Source organism: Vulpes vulpes, chromosome X (genome assembly GCF_048418805.1).
Source record: "Vulpes vulpes isolate BD-2025 chromosome X, VulVul3, whole genome shotgun sequence".
Classification (NCBI taxonomy): domain Eukaryota; kingdom Metazoa; phylum Chordata; class Mammalia; order Carnivora; family Canidae; genus Vulpes; species Vulpes vulpes.
The window spans coordinates 88,495,673-88,519,576 of NC_132796.1; the positions used below are offsets into that span (position 1 = coordinate 88,495,673).

The 23,904-nt window shown below is 48.3% G+C and overlaps 1 protein-coding gene across 13 annotated transcripts in view; it reads right to left on the bottom strand.

Annotated features, from left to right (window-relative positions):
• Positions 1-2,795: 2,795 nt before the first annotated feature.
• The window catches only part of SEPTIN6 (septin 6), a 68,438-nt gene continuing 47,329 nt past the window's right edge, over positions 2,796-23,904 (bottom strand). For 4 of the 13 annotated variants that reach the window (XM_072744170.1, XM_072744171.1, XM_072744169.1 and 1 more), the window contains 5 exons: positions 21,062-21,158; positions 17,683-17,851; positions 14,305-14,437; positions 12,769-12,959; positions 2,796-3,780 (listed from right to left, as the gene is read on the bottom strand). In XM_072744170.1, the coding sequence (XP_072600271.1) occupies positions 3,771-3,780; positions 12,769-12,959; positions 14,305-14,437; positions 17,683-17,851; positions 21,062-21,158 (600 nt within the window). In that variant the 3' untranslated portion in view covers positions 2,796-3,770. Of the gene's footprint in view, positions 7,221-10,518; positions 10,564-12,768; positions 12,960-14,304; positions 14,438-17,682; positions 17,852-21,061; positions 21,159-23,904 lie in introns of all 13 variants that reach the window. The other 9 variants (XM_072744173.1, XM_072744172.1, XM_025986753.2 and 6 more) reach the window with 4 other exon arrangements.

Here is a 23,904-nt window from a genome sequence, read left to right on the forward strand (position 1 = left end):
TATATCCTTATTATTGGATTGAGGATGAGTAATTTAAGCCCCAAACCAAGATAAGGTGCTTGGCCCCAGGTCTACACATAACAGATAGACTTATAATTTTTTATAGGTATTGAGCCTAGAGCAGGTATCTTCTAAAGTCCAAGCCAAACAAGGTAAGCAGTAGTGCAGGATCTGGATAGACACCAATGTCAAGGTAGGACCAGGTGCCAAAACTACTGTGAGGTACTACTGTCTGATGCACAACTCTTTCCAGGGGTACCCACATTTTAAAAGAATGGCTTTGGGGATCCCTGGGTGGCGCAGCGGTTTGGCGCCTGCCTTTGGCCCGGGGCGCGATCCTGGAGACCCGGGATCGAATCCCATATCGGGCTCCCGGTGCATGGAGCCTGCTTCTCCCTCTGCCTATGTCTCTGCCTCTCTCTCTCTCTGTGACTATCATAAATAAATAAAAATTAAAAAAAATTTAAAAGAATGGCTTTGCAAAAACTGTGCTTTTAGCAAAGCAATGAATCTCCCATTCAGATGAGTGAGGATACTGATTAACCTCAGTGCTTACAACTGGAGCCCTGGCTGCTAGGCCTTTTGGAGGGTTTCAGAGGCCCAGTTCTCTCCCTAGAAGCAGTTGGCATTGTCACCTGCTCAGCAGTGCTCCAGGAGCAGGCCCTCAATGCCACAGCAGCCCCCTGCCCCACATCTATGCTCTAGCAAAACTGTATGCAAATTTTAGTTAAGCCCATTCCTTGCACCCCTCCCCCCCCACTAACTTGCATTAAGTTGTCAGCCATTTGTCTTCATTTTGGATTTCTCTTGACTGGCCAGTTACTTGTAACACCTTTAGGTTCAATGATACACCAACCAGAACTAAAATGCATTAGAAGTGGGGTCGGCAAACTATGGCTCACAGCCCAGATCTGGTCCCACTGCCTGCATTTGTAAGGTCCTCATGCTAAGGATGGTTTTTACATTATCTGATGGCTGAAAAAAAATCAAAAGAATAATAATTCAGGATATGGGAAAATGAAATTCACTTGTGAATTTCAAATTTCAGTATCTTTTAAAATAATTTATTTGTTTATTCATGAGAGACACAGAGGGAGTGGCAGAGACATAGGCAGAGGGAGAAGCAGGCTCCCTGTGGGGGAGCCCAATGCAGGACTTGGGACTCGATCCCAGGACCCCAGGATCATGCCTTGAACCAAAGGCTCAACCACTGAGCCACTGAGGTGCCCTCAAATTTCAGTATCTATAAATAAAGTTGTATTGGCACACGGCCATGCTCACCCTTTGACATATTATCTATGGCTGCTTTTGCGCTACAGTGAACAGTTGCAGAAGCCACATTGCCTGCGAAGTGTAAAATAACTTACCAGATGGTCCTTTATAGAAAAAGTTTGCTGACCCCTGGCCTACAACAATGATTCTCCATATGGGACGATTTTGCCCCCCAGGAGACATTTTAGGTTATCACAGCTTGGGGGACGGGAGGGTGCTAGTGACATCTAGTGGGTAGGGATGCTCCTAAAGGTGTTACAAGGCATAGGACAGCCCCTATGACAAAGAATTCTCTGGCCTCAAATGTCAATAGTGCTGAGGTTGAGAAACGATGGATAAGAGGAGCCTAAGGTACTTCAAGTAAAGGGAAAACTCTATCCTTAATAAGGGATATGGTTTATTGAACAACCAGGTTGTTAATTTACATTAGCCCATGTAGCTTTCACAATCACCCTGCAAGAGCATTACTTCTATTTCCCTTTTACAGAGAAGTTTTTAAACCAGTTTGCCCCCGAGCACACACCAACAGCAAGGGTGTCTGCTCCAGAGCCGGTGTTTTTCCACACACGCTCGGCGCCTGCCACCGCTCAGTGACGTCACAAGCCACTGCTCTCTCCTGCCCTCTAGTGTGCGAGCGGCGCATACGCAGGTCAGTGTCGTTTCCTCGAGTTCGGAGAGGATAGGGACCGCTCTCTGGGTCTCAGGTCTCCAGTCTCCAGCATTGGGCCAATCGGGAAATGAAACTGAGGGGAGAAAACCCTACCTTGACCGCAACCAGAATTGTATAAAGCTAACCCTTCTCCCCTCTTGCCCACCTTAATAATGCTGGGGGCACCAGGAGGCTTCCCTCTCTGGTAGACCCAAGACATAAAGTCCTACTTGCTATCTATACAAGTATTTTCAAGTCTTTTTTAAAATATTTATTTATTTATTTATGATAGTCACAGAGAGAGATAGGCAGAGACACAGGAGGAGGGAGAAGCAGGCCCCATGCAGGGAACCCGACGCGAGACTCGATCCCGGGACTCTAGGATCCCGCCCTGGGACAAAGGCAGGCGCTAAACTGCTGAGCCACCCAGGGGTCCCCTATTTTCAAGTCTTAATAATGGACAGTCAGGCTCATGAATTTCCGGGCCGCTCCCATCACAGGATTGAATGAAAGATGACATGCAGTGCAGAGTTCTTTTCCTTCAGGAACTAAAACTCACCAGAATTTTGCTTGGTAGGATCTGGAACTCCACTTCCTCCACCTTTTATCCTAGATGATAATCAGCTCAATGCGTCAGTTAAATACATGCTAATGAAGGAAAAGTAGGACTTCCTGCTCACCCCCACACTGCCCATGGGAATTGCAGGCCCAAATGGAGAGGGGGGCACAAAGTAGCCCACCTACAAAGTTTGTGTATGGGCTTGCCTCCCTGAGCCTCTTCAGTCACCCACGTGGAAGGCAGCTACCCACTCCTCCTGAGGCAAACCGTGGTGGAATACTTCACCTGACGATTTAAGATCAGATCACACAACCATTGAGCATTTCTTTGACTTTTATTGAAAATTGACATGGACATTAGAAAGGTATCAAGCTAAACAGTGCTGGTTTTGGGATGTTTCTCCTGGCGAATGAAAGCCCCAGAGGGGCAGGGACCGGTCACACTTTTGAACAAAAAGAACAAAGGAGAAGAAAGGAAAAACAAACACAGATTCTGGAAAACATGCAAAGAGGCTCTCTCAGGAGATGCCAGGACAGTGGAATGGCAATGGTTGTAGGGATGTACGGTAATGAGCACACTCACACGGATTTTGATGCAAGTTAAGCCAATGAATTCAACTCAGATTGATCAACATGAAAGCTCTCCTTGCCAATCCCAGATTGTGCAGAAACCTCTCTCAAAACCCCAACTGGCCCTGGAGGGTTAAATGGAGGAATTTTGCTTACTAAGCTTAAACCCCCTCCTGCCTTTCTCTTCCCCACCTGAGTGTGAGTGGATCCATTTTCCCCCTTGCTGGGGGCAGGGTGGTCTGCAGAAGGCCCGTGAATGCTGGAGACTGGACTGTCGCTTGACTTTCTCTTCCATACTCAGAAATGTTTAATAGTGGCTGTAGACTGTCAACCCTTTGAACTGGAGAATCGGGGTTTAAAAAGGAAAATTGAAAAACGTGGACAACACTTCCACACCCACAGCTGAGGTCCTCCTGCCCCAGTCACTTACACTTGGGTGAGTCGTCCTGCAGTTGTCTCTCTGAGGTTACATTTGGTCCATTCTCCAGCTTGGAAGGTTCTTTTCCTGCCTTGGTTAGGTCAGGACAAGACATTTTCATTGAAAATACCATGTAAGCCAGGAGAGAGCTTCTTGCCTGGACACAGGACCACATGAACACCTGTTGAGTGTGTGGTGTGAGTATGTGCGCAGTTTGAGGGGAGGGGATTGGGTAGTTTCTGGTTTGAGACAATATAATGGCAGTCTTCTCCTTTAGACTTAGTGCAGCTGCTGAAGACAAGATTAAAAAAAGCTGGAGAGGGAGAGAGAAAGAGAAAGAAAACAGGAAATTAGCCAAAGAAAAAGGACATTCAAAGAAAGACAAGGCAAGGGGAGTGGGCAGCGTAAGGTAGCACAGATTATACTCTTGAAGAAGACAGATTAGAAATGGAGTCACCGATGGACCATAACCACCTGGAAGGTTTAAGAACACCACACACCGGTTGAAGCTTCTTGTTTTAATGGAAAACAGCCCCATGTGAATGCCAGATGATTAAAACCAAAACCAAAAGTGATCTGCACTGCAGCAAGGAAAAGCGAAGTTCTCGGCTTAAAACAAATGGCGTGTGAGTGTATGTGATCACATATGGGGATTTTTCAGGAAAGCCTTTCCATTCCAGTCTGGGAAAATTAAAAGCGCAGACCATTTCTGATGACTGGATGTGTTTCACCACAAGTTAACAAAGTACTCAGGGTATTTAAAAAAAAATAACAATTGTACTGATTAAAAACCTTCTTCACTGAATGGGGGGGGACACCCCCTTTCTGTCGACAGTGAGAAAAGCTACCCAGGAAAATAACTATTTTAATCCTTTTACTCAACTTTCTAAAGGCCTTATGTTTACTCACAGGTTAGACTTTTTTGTTTACCAAACTTCCTTGATTACAAGGATCATGTAGGGCACCTGTTGAACATTCGCAGGCCTGGGCCCCATTCCAGACTTCCAGGAAAACTGACCAGCCAACAGGCGCCGTCAGCAGAAACGCTCAGTTCAGGAGCTGGCCTGGAGTCCTCTGCTTTGCCCGCTCCTACCCACTCCATCCTCAGATATTTTTCTATGGGGGGAAAAAACCCTCAAAGGCCCTGCAACGCTAACTATTCATTTTCTCTGAACATCAAAGGACCTTGGTATCCAGCACCATATAGGAGAGGTTGAATGCATTTGTGAAACGGATCCAGAGTCAGGGGACACTGAATTTCGCCTGGCTTCTGCCGCCAAGCAGCACTGGGACATACTGCAAGTCCCTCGACTTCTCCAGGTCTGTTTCCTTTGGGTTGCGTCTGACAGACCAAAATTTCTCCCTTGACACGAAATTCCTGCTTGGTCTCTGAAGTTTTCCCAAAGGCCGGGTGGCAGTCTGCCACTTATGAAGTTTTCAGAGCTCCTCAGGCCTCAAGTAGTTAATGTGTAAACAAATGCAAATGAGGGCCCTATTATTTGTGATGCAAATAATAACCAAGGGAAAAGGAGATCAGCTGGTCGTTTAAGTTTGAGATTCTTAGGAAAGCTGTAAAACTGGACGGAGAGACAGCAAAGCAGCAAATAAGATGCCTTTCCCAAGGAGACGTGACAGCCCTAATTTAGCATCTCTCAGAGCTACTGGCTGAGTATTCACGTTTTTGTTTGTTTTGTTTGGAACCTCCAAGCATGGGGTCTCCTAAAATGCTCCACTGTGAGACTTGGATTTTTCTCAAGAAGCTAGTGTATACTTCAAACTTGCCTCTGGCCACTAACCAATCAGTGACTCATCCCACAATACCCATCAAAACTGCACTCTTGCTCTGCCAACAAGAAAATATAAAGGGTGTGTGTACGTTTGCTTTTTGTTTGCTCTACTTTACCACTTCCTTTTATTTATTATCTATTATGGAAGAGAGAGGGAAACCCCTCCCTCCCCATTCTCAATGCTTCAAAAAGCCCTGAAAATTTGGCACAGCCAGGTTTAACTGTGTGTTTTGGAAAATAAAAAGAAAAAAAGGCGATAAAAAAAAAAGAGAGAGAGAGAGAGAGAGAAGGGTCATGATCAGTGCCAGTGGACTCGGAGGCAGAACTCAGAAGAGGTGGGACTCCAAGTGGAAGTACACGGCAGGGACAGGGGTGGGGGCTGCTGCCTGGCACCCCAAAGGAAAGCTGTCAGTTAAAATCAGAACCTTGGCTTTAAAAGGTTAAATGGAGTCCAGTCCAGCTGTAGCGGGGAATACTATTCAGTACACAGCCATGGATTACTGCAAAGGAAGGGCAGAGAAACGGAGCATTAGCCACACATCATTGCCAGGTGACCTTCAGCTCGCTCGCTTGCTCGCTCGCTCTCTGTTTCTTGCTGGCCAAATACCAAAGGCCATCGTACCTCGTGGCCCTGACAGTGGAGGGTTCTCTACTTCAAAGGGGTTCCCAAAGCCACCAGCAGATGGGCCCATTATAAAAATTGGGGCTGGAATCTTTTTTTAAATATCACATCCTTAGACTGGAGATAAAGTCAGGGAACCTTCTGAGATGCAACATGTCTTCTTTCCTCCCCAGCCGATTGTCTCACCTCTTCCTATGAGGGGGTGGGGGGTGGGGTGGGGTGGGGGGAACGCATGCAAAATACAGATCAAAACTCATCACATGCACCAAATAAACAGACTGGAAGACTCAGCAGAGCAAAAAACTGAAAACACTGCTTCTCTGGAGTTTTTTTGTTTTTTTCTATCTCTAATTTCTCTCTTGATCTCATGGAATATCATTGCTTTAAACTTCATCTGTGTGAAGATTAATCCCTAATTTATGTTTCCCTGGTTAACACTGCTTCTTTGACCACCCAGTTTGGCAGCTTCCAACGTGAACCTGCTCCTGGGCCCTGCCCGACTGGGATGGTGCAGAGCCCTAAGGGAGGTTATAGGGATAGTGAGGCACTGCAGAAGAGTTCCAGAAGTCTATCATTGAAGACACTAGGCTGGTAATAATATTCAGGTTTATTCTCCCCTCTGCATTTGTAGGGTACCCAGAATTATAGAGAGCAGAAATGTATGCCATTTTCTTCAGCAGTCATGCTTTCTGGAAAGGGCTTGGCATAAATAAACTCGTTCTGGACTTCTAACACAACTTTAGTGCACTTACTTAGAGCAACTCAAAACTGGGAAAGACTGGGCTGAGAGGCCAGAAGAAAAAGGCACCAGAGTGTCTCCTTTTGGAGCCCTCTCAGAAGGGGCCAGGCTCCCGTTGGGGGTTGGGGGTGCTCAAGGAAGCCCAGGGCCTGGACAGTAACGGGACTGATCAGCGCTTACCCAGCCCTGGTGGAGGCAGATACTTCAGGGAACCAAGCACCGATCAGAATTGGAACAGGGGAGCTGATGGTGGAGACTAGCGGATGGGACCCTTGAACACGTTAGGGTCTGGCAAAGATGGTAGGGAAGGGGTTGGTGGAGTGGGGGGGGGAGGTTGGCAGGTTGGGGGGGTGGGTGGGGCAACAGGAGGGGGACTGGGATGCACAAGGGACTGGGATGCACAAGCCATCTCTGAGCCATGTGACTGCTGGCTTCTTGACCAGAGGCCAGACACCATCCTCAGACCCCCAAGGCTTCTATAAACTTTGGCAGGAAGAGGGGAGAGGGCATGGGCTGTGTGCCCCTTCAGACGTGTTAAGGGGGAGTTAGAGAAAGTGAAGCCCAGCTCTGGTGCGCAGGAAAAGGGCGTCTACAGGAAGCCCAAACTGAAAATGAAAAGAGAATTTGGGTTAATGAATGGATGGATTAATGTACAACAATAACAACAACAGCAACAAAAAGGTTAGAAGAAAATTGTCATGATGACTAATGGATAAATTAGAATACAGCTATGTTAGAATAAGGTCTCATCGCATTGGCTCCTGGGAACATGCTTTCATGCGTGCGCCCCCACACACCTCTAAGTGGCAGTAGAGTGGCACGAGCTAAGCAAAATAATTATCAACAGCCCCGAGAATACTTTATCTCTTCTGAATTACTAGGTCCTAACGCCCACCCAGACACTATACAGGAGTCCTGTCACCAAATCTCTGGGGTGCCTCAGGCGACTGGGTAGAAGGCCAGGCTCTCAGCCACGAATTGCCTTGTCCTATAGGGAAAGCAGACAAGGTGGAGGTTTCTCCTCAGTTGGATTCTGGAGCAGCTCCAGTTAGCTAACTGGTACCCCCCTCCCAGGGACAAGATTGCTTGAGAAGTATCTAGGGATGGCTGAGGGGTCTGCAATAGGGTCCAGACCACAGTTACCTGAACACCTGAACTATGGCAATCCATTATGGGTCTGTGTTCACATAGCACTTTGACTTTTCTCTCATGTAAACTTCATGCCAGGGACATTTACAGAGCAAGTAGCATCAATCTCCATTCAACATAGGAGGAGACCGGGGAACACAGATACCAGCTGACTTTTCCGTGGTCACAAAGAAAGAGTCACAGGGTCAGAGATTGTTTCCCTTGGCTGTTTGATCAAGACTCTTTCCATCACGCTGCAGTGTTGAGAACTCCTTGCCTGTGTTTCTAAGCCTCTGTTTATTGCCCAAAGAATACATCTATCTCATTAAATCAAGGCTGTTAGATGTCTAGGGGGGCTGTTACAAGCACATGCATATGGGAGTATGTTTGAACATTGAGTCACTTCCTCAGACCGAATACATCCATACAGCTCTCCACACACGCACCTCTTTTCTCCTCTCTCTCTCTCTCTCTCTCTCTCTCTCGTAAATAGCCATTTATGCTAGGAATTAGGAGTTCTGCATTCTTGTTCCAGTTCTGCCACTAACTTGCTGTGTGACCTCTGGTAAGTCTCCGAAATTCCCCACTCCTTCATTCGCTCATTGGCAAACTGAAGATGATTACCTTCTGCTCTACCTCACAGGACTGTTGTAAGGTGAAAGTTATATGTCATCTGGGGAAACCCTTTGAAAAGCATTAAAATGCCATACGAATGCTCACCTCTTATTTTAGTCTTTGTCTACTTTCCCCGGGAAGAGAGACTTAAACAACCCGGTGATGGCCTATATTCTGGGCTGTGTCGGAAGGTGGACCTATTTTGGCACATGTATACTGTCCACATACTGTGCACACCTCCCTAAGAGCCAAGGGGCCAATAACCATTGAGACATAGTAGCCACAACTGTGTAGGATCCCAGGGGAATTTCCCTTACAATTGCAGAGTGCGGGCCCCTAGCGTCTCCAGCAATTTCAAAACCCACTGAGGAACAGCAGGCCTCCCCTCAGCCCACACTCCAGTTAATGAGGCCTGGCCTTTGTGATCTGTGCCTGGAATGAGGGCTTTGGGGAGGGGACAGGCTGCCTCTGTGGCTTTCAGATCCCTTGGAGCCTCCCTCCCTTATTTGGTTTGGAACTGCTCTTGCGGTCCGCTGGGGAAAAGCCTGCCAGGAAAAGCCAACCTCCTTGGGGTTGGGGTTGGCTGTTCCCACTGTTGGCCAATTGCCTCTCACTTGTACAGCATGGCTTTAATTATAGTTTTGCCAGAATTCATTTTCATAATGGCTACTAACAAGGATTTACTCGGGGAAACCTGAACCAAATTGTGTCAAGCCATGTGCACTGCAAGCTGAATCAACTGAAATCTAACCTCCCAGGATACATCTTTCTTGTGGTCCTTACTGAACATGGGCGAACAAATGAACTGAATTCCTACGAGTGCCAGACACTTCGCTAGGCATGAGAGTCGGCAGTAGACTGACGCTCTAGAAATTCTAAGTCTTCCCAAATGGAGATCTCCAGTTTAATTCCCGTCAACTAACAGGGGCTCCACCACTTGCCTTCAAGCCAGACAATATATCATTTCATTGTTCTTTTAGAGTTATTTCCTTTGGCCCAATTTCAGGGGCCTTATGTTTCAGAAGCCTCTGTGGACTTCCTCTTAGAGATTTGCTTGAAAGTAGGATGTTTTGCCAGCTGTCCGAAGTCCCCAGAGCAATAGCTACAGCAATCAGTTTGGCGACTAAACAGCAGGCTCTCTATTTAAATCATAAACTACATTGGTGAGTGGGGAGAAGTCTTCTCAGTATTTTATATTCCCAGATCCAAACAAACCAAACATAAAAGGCATTTATGAGACAACCAGGGTATTCGGAGCACTGGCTAGAAATTTTATGTTAACAAATTGTTAATTTTGTAGGTGTGCTAATGGTGGTGTTATGTTTTTTTAAGAGTCATTATCTTTTAGAGATTCCTGCTAAAGTATCTACAGATGAAAAGATACAGCTTTTGCTTTACAATAATCCAGCAGGTTTGGGATAATAGATGAGATGGCATTGGCCATATGTTGACAGTTGTCTGGGGGCTGGGTCGTGGGCACATGGGGTTTCATTATACCATCTTCTCTCTTGTTCCTGTTTAGAAGTTTCTATGGTAAGGTTTAAAAAATAGCAATAAGCCTAATTATGTTCCCTCCCTACTCACTGAGTCTAAAAGAACAGATAGAAGGTGCTTAATCATTGGTATAATCAACCTATAAACTATTACAAGCTGCTTTCACTTTTATTATAGTTTTTGGGGGAGGCACACAGCGAAAGGAAATTTGAGAATTTGAACCCCTTGGATAAGAAATAGCCACCAGAGGGAAATAGAGAAGCAACTTTCCATTGACTTGGAACATTCCCAAACCTGGGGGTCAAGGCCACTCTGACATTGTAAGACAGACTTGCAAGCCCAGTGATTTCCCTCATCACTACACGTTAGTTAATTTTGAAAGCAATGATTAAGGCATGAGATACTGATCACAGGATCTACCTATGCTACTTAACTGTTCTAGCAGCAAGTCTGAAAACACTCCACTTTTCATCATGCAGGCAAACATTCCACATGTACACTTAGACTACAGCAAACTATTTCTTAATACTGTCAGTCACAAGAGCTAGGAGAGTGAAGCACTTTTTTTCGTGATTAGATATTTGTGTTGGGTGGGGGGGGGGCGGGATTTGGAGAGATGTGTTCTAGAAGCCACCGCCAGTTCTATTTAGAGTTAATAAAGCTTACCAGGACCCAGGGTCTCATGCAGCATGCAGCAAACAGCAGAGTTAACTGTAAAACAGTAAGAGCTGATGAAGATGGAGTGAGCTTGAGGAGAAATCCAATATTATGAGTTGACACAAACAACGACGGTTAGCGATCAAAGGAAACAAGGAAGAAAGGGTCGGGGAGAGGGACAGTGGGCTGGTAGGGACCCCTAAAACACCGGTACACTCTTAATCTCTTTAAGGGCAGCCAAAGGAAGTTCTGAATGTGTGACTCCATTAGATCCAACCACCATCTTTTAAGAGTAAGTGCCTACTACCCCCACTTCTGCCCTTAAAACCTACCCCCGCCATCATCACCATGGGACCCGAGTGGCACAGATGTAAAGAAGGGTTTTCCAGAAGTTAGCCAACTTTTCATGGAATTACAGAAGCAGCCCAGGCCTGGGGCCATTTATATATCTGGAAGGAAGGAAGAGGACAGTCTATTTTGTCAGAACCTAGTCACTAATATGAGGTGCCACATGCCAGCAAGGCCTTCACCCACCTCAGAGTTGGGAAAGGTGCTGTCACCAATCCCAAATATTCCTGGAGACTGGAGAGACATGTCTCCCTATGTAGGGTCTTCTGCCTGGAGTGGGAGAGGGGAGATCAGTTCATGTGAGACAACTAAGAGAGAGCCTGGTCTGGGAGGAACTTCCACTGAACATCTGAGTAGGGAATATTTATAGTTTAGTGTCAGTGGGGTTCAAACAAAGGAATCTCCTAATTCCTGCAAGCAGGCTGTGAGGCTGCCCTAGGGATTGAGTTAATAAATACCACAGGCCAAGAAGGCAACAGGTTAGAGCGAGGAGACAAATTTAGCTTTTTCTGACCTTAAAAATAGGAACCCTTTCCTGCAGGTGCAACTAACACACAAGGCCCAATCAGTTAATATACAGTATGTCCAAAGAGGCTTTTTTTTCTGACTAGTTAAACTTTATCCATCAGGTAACACCAAATCAAGGTCATGAGTGAGTGAATCTGACACAGAGTGTGGTGACTCGGTAACAAAAATCTGTGGACTAATGGGTGAACGTGTTCAAATTACACTTTTGAATAAGTGGATCACAAAATCGAGTGCCTTCAAATATTAACTGTCGTACTGTTGTACAGAAGTCATGGTCTCATTCCTAAGTGATCAGCCAGGCCCAGAGGAAAGGAGGATGTTTCCCTCCTTCTGGCAGATATCCAGCAGCTGAGCCAGGGACAGGTTGCTGAGAACAAAAGGTATCCACCACGGGTACTTTTTGGATCCTCAGGCCCCTTGGGTAAGGACATGGCCCAACACTCCATATGAGGGCCCCCCAAGTCTCGCGGCACAAGCAACTCCAGCATAAGGGACCCCGGCATGGTTTCCTGGCGCTGCCCAGGTCCCACCAGAAATCCTTTCCTCTCCTCTGATTCCAGGACGATGGATGGGGAGCTCCAGCCAGCAAAGCCTGCAGTCAGCTCAGGGTTATGGACCCACACGTAAGCAGGAGCCCCTGCTCTCCTGCCTTACCACACACCAGGGGAGATAGAGAGACAGACTGTGCCATCACTGCCCAGCTTAAGGATGGGGCACGTGGAGTCTACTAGCATCTGGGGGCTCCCCAGCAAGCTCTCAGCACCTCAGGCCAGGAGCAATGAAGCAGCCAAGAGAGAGGGATGGCATAGAGTGGGAGACCTGGACTGGGCTGCAGCTAAGTGAGAAAATGGGGCTGGGGGGCTTCAGGCATGGGGAGGTGAATCCCTAACACAGGACAAACAAGGTGGTCTGTGAGCCAGATCAGCGCCAACCTCTCGGGGAGGAAGAGGGTGCCCAGAGGCTTCCGCTTGAGGTGCCCTCTCTCCTCTACCCTCTAGGGGGGTCCCTCTTCTCATTCACCTCTTTCTTACAACACTACAGATTTCATGGTTTCCTCCTTGCTTGCTACCCTCCCACATTCCACATTCCATTTGCCTGTCTTCTATTCCTCCCTCCCTCCTACCTGGAGCTTGCAGGGCTTTCCCAAAAGCAAAGCAGAGGGGCTAGGCCCCTGGGGACTACAGCCCTCCCCTATTCTCACCTCCCCCAACTCAGGGGACACAAAGACCAGTTACAGGGACCCAAACGCATTTGTCAGTCTATGGGTCACCTCTGGCCACTACCCCTCAGCATGAGGCCTCCACCGGAGTCTCCAGGCCCTGCACTTGAGGGGATGAGCAGGAGGAGGAAGGAGTCACAGGCCCAGAGCAGCCTACCACTTACTTTTTCTTCTCTTTGTCCCTTTTCAGAGTCTGTGAGCCTCCAGCCTGCGAGCCCTGGGACTGGAGCAGCTCAGCTGCTGTCTTTCTCTGTTTGAAGGCGTTCACTTCATCGTCCAGGGATTTCTTCTTATCCTCCAGCTTCTTCTTCTCATCCTGGTGTAGTTTCTTCAGGCGGTCAAACTTCTCATGCAGCTGGCAGGGGAGCACAGGGAGTCTGAGGAGTGTCCCCTGGGAACAGCTCCTTGAGGAGCCAAGCCCAGGGTGACTGGGGACCGGCAGGGTTGCCATCCTGCAGGACTGGGGGACCTGAGGAGACATTTCTGCCAGGGACTGCCCCGATGGCACCAGGGCACCAGGGACTTCTGGGGAAGTCCCTTCTGTCACTTCACCTCCACATTTCTGCTCTTGAATGTAGTCACAGAACTGTTATTAATGAATAGTAATTAATAATTAGCATCAAAACATGTTCTGTGATTCTCTGTGTTTTATGAGGAAACAGGAGGTCAGAGAAGTTAAGGAATTTGCCCAAGGTTAATCCATTCTTTAGAGGATTATATAGCGAGATTGCCCAATGTGAGTGGGGCCCCTGCCTTTCCTTACCCCCTCCGGTCAAGGAGGATCACCATGGGTTGCAGAGAAAACCTCAGCAATGCCAAAACTGGTCAAAGGAAATACTTGTCCTCAGACATGGAAGTAGATAAAAGAGTTTTATAAAATGGAATGAGGGCAGAGACCTCAGCTTTGACCAAGGGGAGACTCAGCTAGCCATGAATAGAACCAGACACCCAAAGGAGAACAGTACAAATACTCTGGCACGCCAAAGTATTTCTTTTGAGGATTCTGGAGAGAATTTAGGATTCCATAGCACTCGAAGCGTACCATCTAGGAGGTCAGGGCTCCAGGTCTTACAGGTATTTGGGACTTAGTAAGGGGTGGTAGATGACAGGCCTGCTGTCTAGACCAGCTTTTTACTAGTCCCTTGGGGTACGGTGGTGGTCAGTTGCTCTAACCTAGTTTTTGTCTGTTGGCCTTTCATTCATTTATCTTTGAGATCCTCTCACCTCTCCTCCAAACGTACTGGGTGGCATTTTCTTTTCGAAAGGGAAACTGAAAAAAAAAAATCCGATATCCATGCCACAGACTCTGGTCTTGACTCTTGAGCAGTATCACCCAACAGAACTTTCTATGGTGATGAAAATGTTCTATATCTGTGCTATCCAATAGGACACAGAGTAGTTGCAGGACAACTTAGCATGTGGCTAATGGGACTGGGGGACTGAGTTTTAAATTTTATTTAATTTAAATTCATTTAAATGTAAGTAGCGTGGCTACCATTTGGGAGAGGACGGCTCTAAAGTAACCACCTGGCCTTGGGGCACGAGGGATGAAGAAGACACAGATCTTGCTGCGGCCTTCCCTTGGTACCAGCCAAGGCAGGGCTGCAGATGCCTTGCCCCATTCCTGCCTGGGAGCTGCAGGGCTCTGCCCAAGCTCAGCCCCGTCTTCCTGCCTGTTGGGCAGTCAGGGTCACATTTACCTCTTTCTCTGCCTCTTTAAGTTCAGCTTCTTTCTCTTTGACTCTCTGGACGAACATCTGTCTCATCTCCTCTTCTTTTTTCTGGAGCTCCCCTAGGAACTCATTCCTTTTGGCCTCATATGTCTCCTGTAAGCTGCAAATATGGTCAGGTTAATTCCCCTGCCTTTAGAATGGCTCCTATTCAATGAAGACTGGCTCCAGTGGTCCTCCTTGGGTTCCACACCACCACCACCATCCTCCTTTTCCCCAATTCTGAGACAGGTGCAAAAACAGAACCACAAAACTGTAGGCAGCTGGCCTGGCATGTGGCAGCAGGGTCACAAGGCTGCTTAAGGGGGGGCGGGGCAGCCCTGGTGAACTGACATATTTACAACTGGAAGTGACTCAGAACACCTGTTTCTCTGCCCTGGTGATACAGATGAGGAAAGAGGACCAGAGAGGCAAGGTGATTTGCTCAAGACCACACAGCTAGTTACAGGCAAGGGAGGGACCAGAAGCTGGCTCTCTCATCTCTTAATCTGGGTCCTTCCTCTGCACCGGACTTCCAGGTTCTGGCTCTGAAACTGACCACATTAATGAACTATTTCAAAAAAACACTTGGTGAGATTCCATTGTGTGCTACGCACAGGACTCAGTGATACTATGCTAGTCATTCAATATCTCAAGCCAACAGCCACTGTGCCCACCATCAAGGAACTCACGGTCTATCTGGGAGATGTCTGAGCCGTCTCCCTGCCCCCAACCTCAGGTTTAAAGCAACAGGAGCCAGCCTAGTGAAGAAGAGGAGGAATCATGCTCCAAAGAGGGCAGATGTGGAAGGGCACACGTGGAGAGAGGATGATGTACTTGGGGAGCCAGGCAGAGTCCAACATGGCCGGAGATGATCACAGAAGCTGTGGAGTACAGGGAGGTGGGGTTCCTGAGTCTGGCAGGAAAGACTGGGTGTTGGATGCCACATTACAGGCCTGGTCATTTATCCATGGCAGGGTTTCAAGCAGGAGGACTGACTTCATGCAATTTGAAAATGAGAAAGACCACCCTGGCTGTTGCGTGAAGGAGAGACTTCCCAACAATCCAAATAAATGATTGGATCTCTCACTTCCATAAGAAAGCCATAAAAAATAATGAGATCTTGCCATATGCCCCGATATGGATGGAGCTAGGAGGTGTAAGGCTAGGTGAAATAAGTCAGTCCGAGAAAGACAAATGCCATGTAATTTCACTCATAAGTGCAACTTAAGAAACAAAACAAACGAACAAAGAAAAAAGAGGCAAACCCAGACCCTTAAATACAGAGAACAAACCGTGGTTGCCAAGGGGGAGGTGGGTGGCACATGAAGGAAACAGGATAAAAAAGAAATGATGGGATCTGAATGTTAAGGGCTGGTAGGGATGAAGGATTTGGGGGAACTTAAGGAATAGTGAGGGAGGCAGGACTCCTAGGACTTGGGGACGCCTGAGTGGCTCTGTGGTTGAGCATCTGCCTTTGGCTCAGGGCGTGATCCCGGAGTCCTCGGATCGAGTCTCACATCGGGCTCCTGGCAGGAAGCCTGCTTCTGTCTCTGTCTATGTCTCTGCCTCTCTCTCTGTGTCTCTCATAAATTGGAAGGAATTTCAAATAATTTGAGTGTGTTGGCTTGGGCAATCAGGTGGATGGTGGAATCATGAAGTGCAGCAGGGGATGGTGGAATCATGAAGTGCAGCAGGGAATGCTGGAAAAGGGGCACGTTTAAAAAGAAAGATGAACTGAAGCTTAGACCGCTGGACTTTTTGAGGTACGTCCTCCGTGGGATGTCTGAGCGAGAATATCTGGTAGGCAGTTGGAGCAATGGGCTTGGAGCTCAAAAGTAAGATTTTGCATGGGAGTCATTTCTTTCTAGGTGGGAAGTAGGGCCGATAGTAGAAAGAAGCTGCTGCCAAGAGAACACAGAGTGACAGGAGCAGGGGCCTGAGGAGAGACCCCTGGGGCATACCAACATGTAAAGGAGAAAGCTGAAGAAGAGGAGTCTGCCAATGAGACCCAGAGGGGTAGCGAGAGAGGACTTGAACCAGCCAGGCCAGTGCTTAAAAAAACAAAGGCTGAGAGAATTTCAGCAAAGAGGCAGTAGGGAGGAATATCTAACGTCCAGGTGAAATCAGAAAAGATGGGACTCAGAGGCCCCATCATGGCCAGTCAATGGTGATTATTTCAGAGGCGCAGGGGTGGGGGGCAGGAGCCAGTAAATACAAACAACTCTTTTTCTCACCAGAGCTAAACTTCTTGAAAGAGCAGGGAATGGTGAGGAGGAGGAGCTAAGGGAGTTGTTTCGTCAGGATGTGCATGTTTGCATGCAATAAGGGAAGAAGACTCAGGTAAACAGGCGTTCAGAATGGAGCAGGAGGAGGGGAGGGGCCTAGAGAGGAACCGGCAGAGGCACACCTCTTCCCCCACAGATGCAGATTAAAGCTATGGGAGGGGAAGGAGAGAGAAAACCGAGGGAGTGCCCACCAGAGAGATAAGCACAATTTCCTCCATCCCAGCAGCTCCAGCAGCCCCTGCCCCTGAAGGGGAGCGAGTCCACCCTTCTGGAACCAGGCATCCCTGCAGGACTGGCCATGCTCTGCCCCGAGGCCAACTTCGTGCTCTGAAGCACCCCCTCTCCCATCCTAACTGAGGCCTGACACTTCCTGAGGGGGCACTGAGCTGTAACAAAGAACACCACCTGGTAATTTAAAATGTGGGGCGTATGTCTTGCATCACGCATACAGATCAGACAAGGACACTTGGCAGACGGCTCCTGTGGGCCTAATAAACTGCTTTCGGAGACATGCCTCTCCTCTGAAAGCTTCTCAGATTCGGATTTGAGAAGTATAACAAGGATTAACATCTGGTGGTCAAAACAAAACTTGCACCCGAACTTCGGCACTAAGGACAGCACCTGAAGAGCGCGAAGGTCCCTGATGTGCGTGTGCAACAACTGTAACCCGGTCCCATCTGGTCCCATGGTCTGGGTTTGGTAAGGGGAAGGAGGGGAAGGAGCCGACCGGAAACCTGGCGGGGCAGCCGGAGTCTGGAGAAGAAAGTGGGGCAGAGGACAGGCACAGACTGCCATGCTGCAGAACAAAGCCTCTGGCACAACTGACGGCAGCTGATGCCCGTGTGTGTGTGTGTGTGTGTGTGTGTGTGTGTGTGTGTGTGTGTGTGTGGCAGGGAGCCCATGGGCCTTGCTGGTCGTCTGGGCCTCCTCCCTGGCCCAGCGCTCACCAAGCCCACTCTGCCACTGCAAGTGACAGCCCTGCTGCTGTAGGTCCCGGCACCTGTGTCTCGCTTCCCTGGGTGATTTCTCCCCAGCAAGCCTTCCCCAGCCACTGGGCGGGCTGGGCCGGCCAGAGGGGTACCTGAAGGGTTTGCTGTCGGGGTCGGTGTCCTTGAAGCCCATCTCCTCCAGCTTGCAGCGGCGGTACAGCTCGTAGTGCCGGCTGTGGGTCTGCTCCCGGAGGTCGTCCATGTTCACCCGGATCAGCATCTCCCGCAGCTTCACGAAGTCGCAGTGGGCCTCGTTCTCCACTGCACAGCAGGGGAGGGGGGATTGAAAGCATACTGAAAGGAGGGCCAGAAGCAGCGGAAAGGGATGAATTGAGAGGCCAGATGCCTCACAGCCACATTGCCTTTCCATCTGTGTACATGGAGCCTGTGAATTTGCCTCCTGACTCACTTTTCCACTGAAAACGCACATGGAAAGTTACAGGGCTGACAGTAGTGGAAAACTGCAAGACCATAAAAAATATCTAAGAAAACATTCAGTAGCACCTCAACCCAAATTCACCAATCAGGCACTCAGGGGAATGTTCGTTTGCTCTTCACCACTTTTAGGCTAATAGCAAACGCACATTCAGCCATCTGTCCAATAAATATTTGCAGCATCTCTGCTCCTGCTATTGTGTGACTCATCAGGAATTCAGAAACGAAGTCATGGAGTCTTGCCCTAAGGAGCTTACAGTGTAGTGGAAGAAAAGATGCGAATAGACAAATATAATACAATGCAACAATTACCAAAATGGAGGTATATGGCCAAGGTGCAGTGCAAGCTCAGAAGAGGGGAGCCCAAGAAGCACCAGCAGAGTGAAGGCTTCACCAGAGGCAACCCTTAAGATGACTCTTGAGGGAAGAATCAGAATTTATCAGGCAGATCAGCAAATAGCCCACACAAGGTCTCAACAAGGTTAGGCAAGGTTCTATAGCTAGCAAGTTGCAGTTAGGATTGAAATGCAGGCGATCTAAAGGAGAGGCAAAGGATCTGAGCAGGTGCCAGGTCTCCGAAGAATAAAGGGGAAGAACTAGGACATCTATAGATGGCAGTGAGACAAGGAGGGGTGTGGACCAAGGTGTAGCCCATCTGGATGGTAGGTAGTAGCTTCAAAGGAGGTGTTTTTTAGAGGGTGGATAATGGCCTGAAAGCAGCAATGATGACCAGGACAAAGTGGACCTCACTTTCTAGCCTGAATGAACAAGCCTCCCTCCTCAAAAGAGTATGGCAAAGATTTGCATTTGGGCCAGTGGCCAAGGAGGACAGAAATAGACCAAATCATAACAAAGTGGACTTCCAGTTGGAACACAAGGTTGTGAGCAGTGTTCTGGTATGTGCCTCAGCCATGGCTGCAGTGGGGTTGCCTGAGATGACAAACTGGCATAGTCACCCTAGGTTCTGTTTTCCAGGGCCAGGGAGAGGGGTGTGGGGGCAGGGAGGGGGTCCAGGATGACAGGTGGGCCACACTTGCAGCAGACTGCCTTGTGGCAGAGTAACCCTTCCAAAGCTTGGATGGGCTCACATAACCCTTCTGCTGAAAATCCATTGCCTTGGGGTACCTGGCTGGCTCAGTCGGAAGAACATTGCAACCCTTGATCTTGGGGTCATGGGTTTGAGCCCCACATTGGGTGTAGAGATTATTTAAATAAATAAAACCTTAAAAGCTTTTTTTAAAGATCCATTTCCTTGGGGATAAAGCTCCTCGCTGCCATAGAACATAAGCTAATATTAAAAAATCCCATCAGTCAGGCAACTTCTCAGGAATAGTTCTTCCTCCACCTCCGGACAGTGATCCCTGGTGGCCAGTCAGGAGTGACTCCAAAAAAACAAAAACAAAAACAAAAACAAACAAAAAAACAAAAACAAAACAGAAAATTTTTTTTTAAAAAGGAGTGACTCCAAGGTCACTTGAACAGAACAGTGAACTCCAACTTATCAGAAAAACCTTCAAAAACCCTTTGTTGGTTAGGTGTGCGTGATCTAAATTAGAGGAAGTCACTGGAACCATGTCTGCTGGTTTCTCCTCATTTTACTTTAGGCTCCTGTCTCTCAGACCACAAACTCACTCCCAGTTAGGACTCTGGGTCCAGGAACCATTCACAAATGTTCCTCAGACGGCAGAGAAGACTGAAACCTAGCACAGCTCTGATAACCAGTCTTGTCCTACCTATGGAAAATCCAGCGATCACTGGAGAGTCTATGGCATGCCCTAAAGCATGCTAGCCTTGTATGCAAGATGGACGATTTCTCACCCACTTCCCGTTGTTTGTTCAGTGGCAGGGATGAGTGTGCAGTGAATCAGCCAGCCTCTCACACATGGTGCCCCTGTGCTCAGAGACCCAGCCTAGAGCTGAAGACTGGAAGACGCCTCTTCCACCAATGGCAGCGTCCCAGGCCTTGCTTCATCCATAGAACTGACTAGTCCCACGGGTAGCTTATGCCGTGGTCAGGCACACCATGAAAGGAAGTTTCCTGAGTGTATATACGTCTGTTTTGAAATTGTATAATAACCATATACATATGTATATATATACAAATATATATACACACACATACAGAAATAAAGAAGAAATTAATAACAATGTGTCTATAACCCAGGTGAAATAGTACCAGCACCTTGTGTCTCTTGACCTGGTCTTGAAAGAGACTTAACCACTATCCTGATTTGGGCTTTATCATCCTTCCTTTTCCTTTTTTTTTTTTTAAGATTTTATTTATTTATTCATGAGAGACACAGAGAGAGAGAGAGAGAGGCAGAGACACAGGCAGAGGGAGAAGCAGGCTCCTTGCAGGGAGCCCGATGTGGGACTCGATCCCGGGACTCCAGGATCACGCCCTGGGCTGAAGGCGGCGCTAAACCGCTGAGCCACCCGGGCTGCCCTATTATCCTTTTTCTTTATAGTTTCGTCACTTATGTATGAATTACTCAAAATATAGATCTTGTTCCATTTTGTCTACTTTGGGAATTCATATCGATGGAATCACATGGCATGCATTCTTCTATGATTTATTGCACTCAACATTATGTTTCTGAGGTTCATTCGTGCAGCCGTAACTATAATCCATTCATTTTCGCCACTGTCTGACATCCCATTAGATGAATATTTTGCAATTCATCTGATCTATTTTTGGTGGATATCTGGGTTGTTTGCTGATCATCTGCTATATTCTTGTACGTCTCCTAGTGCCCTTGGGGCAATACACATGCTTTCTCACGTATTCCTTCTTACCTGGCTCCCCCTACATGTGTTTTTGTTTTAGGAATGCTTTCTCCATTAGGGACAAAGAGAGCTTGCTCACAGCAGAAAATCCAGGTCTGGGGCCAGAGTTTGCCCATCACTGCCGGAAGCCCAAGCCAAAGGAGTACAGACCAGGGGACAAATTAGGGACTGGTCACATAACGGCTGGAGACAAGGAACGAGGCAGATGGCAGGGGCTCCCCAGGCCCCATCTCCCAGAGATTCACTCACCCTGCACCGTGCCCCAAGGATACTGCCGTGCCTTCATCATCTTGTTGCCTATCTTCAGCTCCTCTGTGCTACCGATGACAGCAAATGGCAGATGGGCCTGGAACAGAAGGAAAACTGGCTCAGAGCAGGCTCCGGGAGGGAGGTGCCCAGTGTCCCTTGATATGACCATGGCCCAGGCTCCAGGGCCTTGGGCCCATCACACTGTGGTGTCCCTCCCCATCACCATCACCAAGAGGAATTTCTTCAGCTCTGAGCTGTGTGGGGCTAAGAGGCCTAGTCCAAGCTTCCACCGTTCAGAAATTCTCAATGACATGGCCGAGCAGAGAGAACAGGCAAAAATGAAAAATAAGCAGAATGAGCATTCTTTTCAGAATACACAGGTACTGAGGGGGAAAGCCTTTGGAAGGTGGCTAAATGGGATGAGGGGGGCTAACAGGGACTGAGAGGGCAAGGATCGCAGCCCCCTCCCTGGGGTGTGAGAGCCGCAGGAGCCGGGATGTACTGCAATCACACTGTGGACTGAGTTGTATGTTCCTCATTTTCATGGGTCCCTGAAGCAAGAGCTCACACTGAACTCCTGAGTCTAGAAGTCCACAAGTATTTTCCCACATGCCCATAACTGTGCTGGGTTGTTTTAAATGCCCTAAGGGAGACAAAAGAGTAGAAGACACTCTAGGAGTTTATAATCTTGATCAGAGCACCTGAATTGCACACCCAGAATCATATAAGACACAGTATGACCAAGGGCTCCAATGTAGGGTCTTATACCTGCACACAGAAGGTGCTTAATAAATGCCTGCACACAGAAGGTGCTTAATAAATACTACCTGAATGGCAGCAGCAGGGCCACAAAAACAGGAGAGAGGAAAGAAAGGCAAAGTACAGGGGCACCTGGGTGGCTCAGTGGTTGAGCGTCTGCCTTTGGCTCAGGTCGTGATCCCAGGCTCCTGGGATTGAGTCCTGTATCAGGCTCCCCACAGGGATCCTGCTTCTCCCTCTGCCTATGTGTCTGCCTCCCCCTCTGTGTCTCTCATGAATAAATAAATAAAATCTTAAAAAAAGAAAATAAAGGCCAAGTACAAACTCAGGAGTATGAGTGTGGTGCCTGCAGGGTGATAAGGAGCTGGGCCTGGCTGATGAAGGCTTTGTAGGTCCAAGAAGAGGCAACTAACTGCCCCCAACAGGTAGCATGGAGCTTGGGAACTGCCTCTGGTGCCCAGTCTCTCAGGGAGCTGGCCAAGACATAAGTGCTATGATCACTGGCCAAGAGGAACCACTGAATAAATACTGTTGACCAATATTGTTTACAAAAATAAATAGTGGGTGAAGCTTTACCCAAAAGGGCTTTACACAGACAAGGGAAAAGTCCATTGGAGCAAGCTTTCTGAGCTTGCATGGAGAAACAGGTCTCAAGCACAGATATTTGGACTCGTTTGCTTACTCATCCATGCTACATGTATTTACTGAGCCCCTACTATGTGCTAGGTATCAATAGTACAACGTTGAAAAAAAGCTGCGAGCCTGCTCCTGGGGAGTACACAGTCTGGTACGGGAGAAAGACGTGCCCATAATAATAATACAGTAACGTCTAGGCTATAGACAGAGGTTCGAGAGCTGGAGGATCAGAGGAGGGAGCAGCTTACTTCATGAAGTCACAGCAGGCTTCACAGAGGAGGTAGTAGCAATTATACCAATAGTTGGGGCACCTGGGTGGCTCAGTGGTTGAGCATCTGCCTTCGGATCAGGTCACGATCCCGGGGTCCTGGGATCGAGTCCCGCATCAGGCTCCCCACAGGGAACCTGCTTCTCCCTCTGCCTATGTCTCTGCCACCCCCTCTGTGTCTCTCAAGAATAAATAAAAAAATAAATCCAAAAAATTCATACCAACGGTTGTGGTAGCTATAGAACTGGTGTGAGCAGCAGCAGCTTAGGCAGCTCTAGGTCCCACCTGTCAAGCCCTCTACACGGCATGGCATCATTTTGTTGACCCTTTCCAACAGCACTGTGGAGTTAAGTATTATCAGCCCCATTTTATAGACAAGGAAACTGAGGTCCAGTTGCCTGCAGGCACACAATAGCAGGGGCCAGAGTAGGGATGGGACCCAGAACTCACTGGCTTCAAAGTCTAGTCTGCTCACCTAGGGGGTTTGAGCAGCAGATGATGTGAGCACTCTCAAACCCTGGAGTGCCCCGGCGGCTCAAAGCCAGGTTATCAGAAGCAGTTCAATTCTGGCAAACCTACAGCAAATGTCTTTTGCTTGCTGAATCAGTGTGCTGATGTCATAGCCACTCCCTCCCCTTTATTCTCTTTAGCATCTGCCCCACCCCCTCCAAGAATATTCTTCAGAGTGGAAAACCACAGGACTTAACCGGGAACTCAGCTCCAGGACACCCGCAAGTTCCCGAGGCGCTCGGCAATCCTGTGGAGGTGGCTCTCCCATCACCCCCTCTCAGCTGCTCTGAGTATCACCTCAGCAAACCCCTCCAGGCCTTCACCCTGGCTGTGCCTGAAGTGGAAAGGAGGAGGGACGAGGTTATGGATATATGGAAGACGGGCCGGGGTGGACACAGCAAATGCTACATTGGTCCTGGGGTGGGGGGGAGACTAAACAAGAGGGTCATTGGGGGTGCGACACATGGGGCGTTGGGGGGCCCCGAAGTCCTGACAACCCTGCCCAAGGGCCAGAGCCTCCCTGACCTCTGCCAGCCGGCTTTGTCGGAGGGACATCCAGGTACCATCCATTCCCACTCAGGGCCCCACAACATGTTTTGGAAGCTCAGATCCACCCCCAAGCACTTTTTGGGGGAAAATGCTGCCCCTCCTGCCAAGACCCAACGCTTCA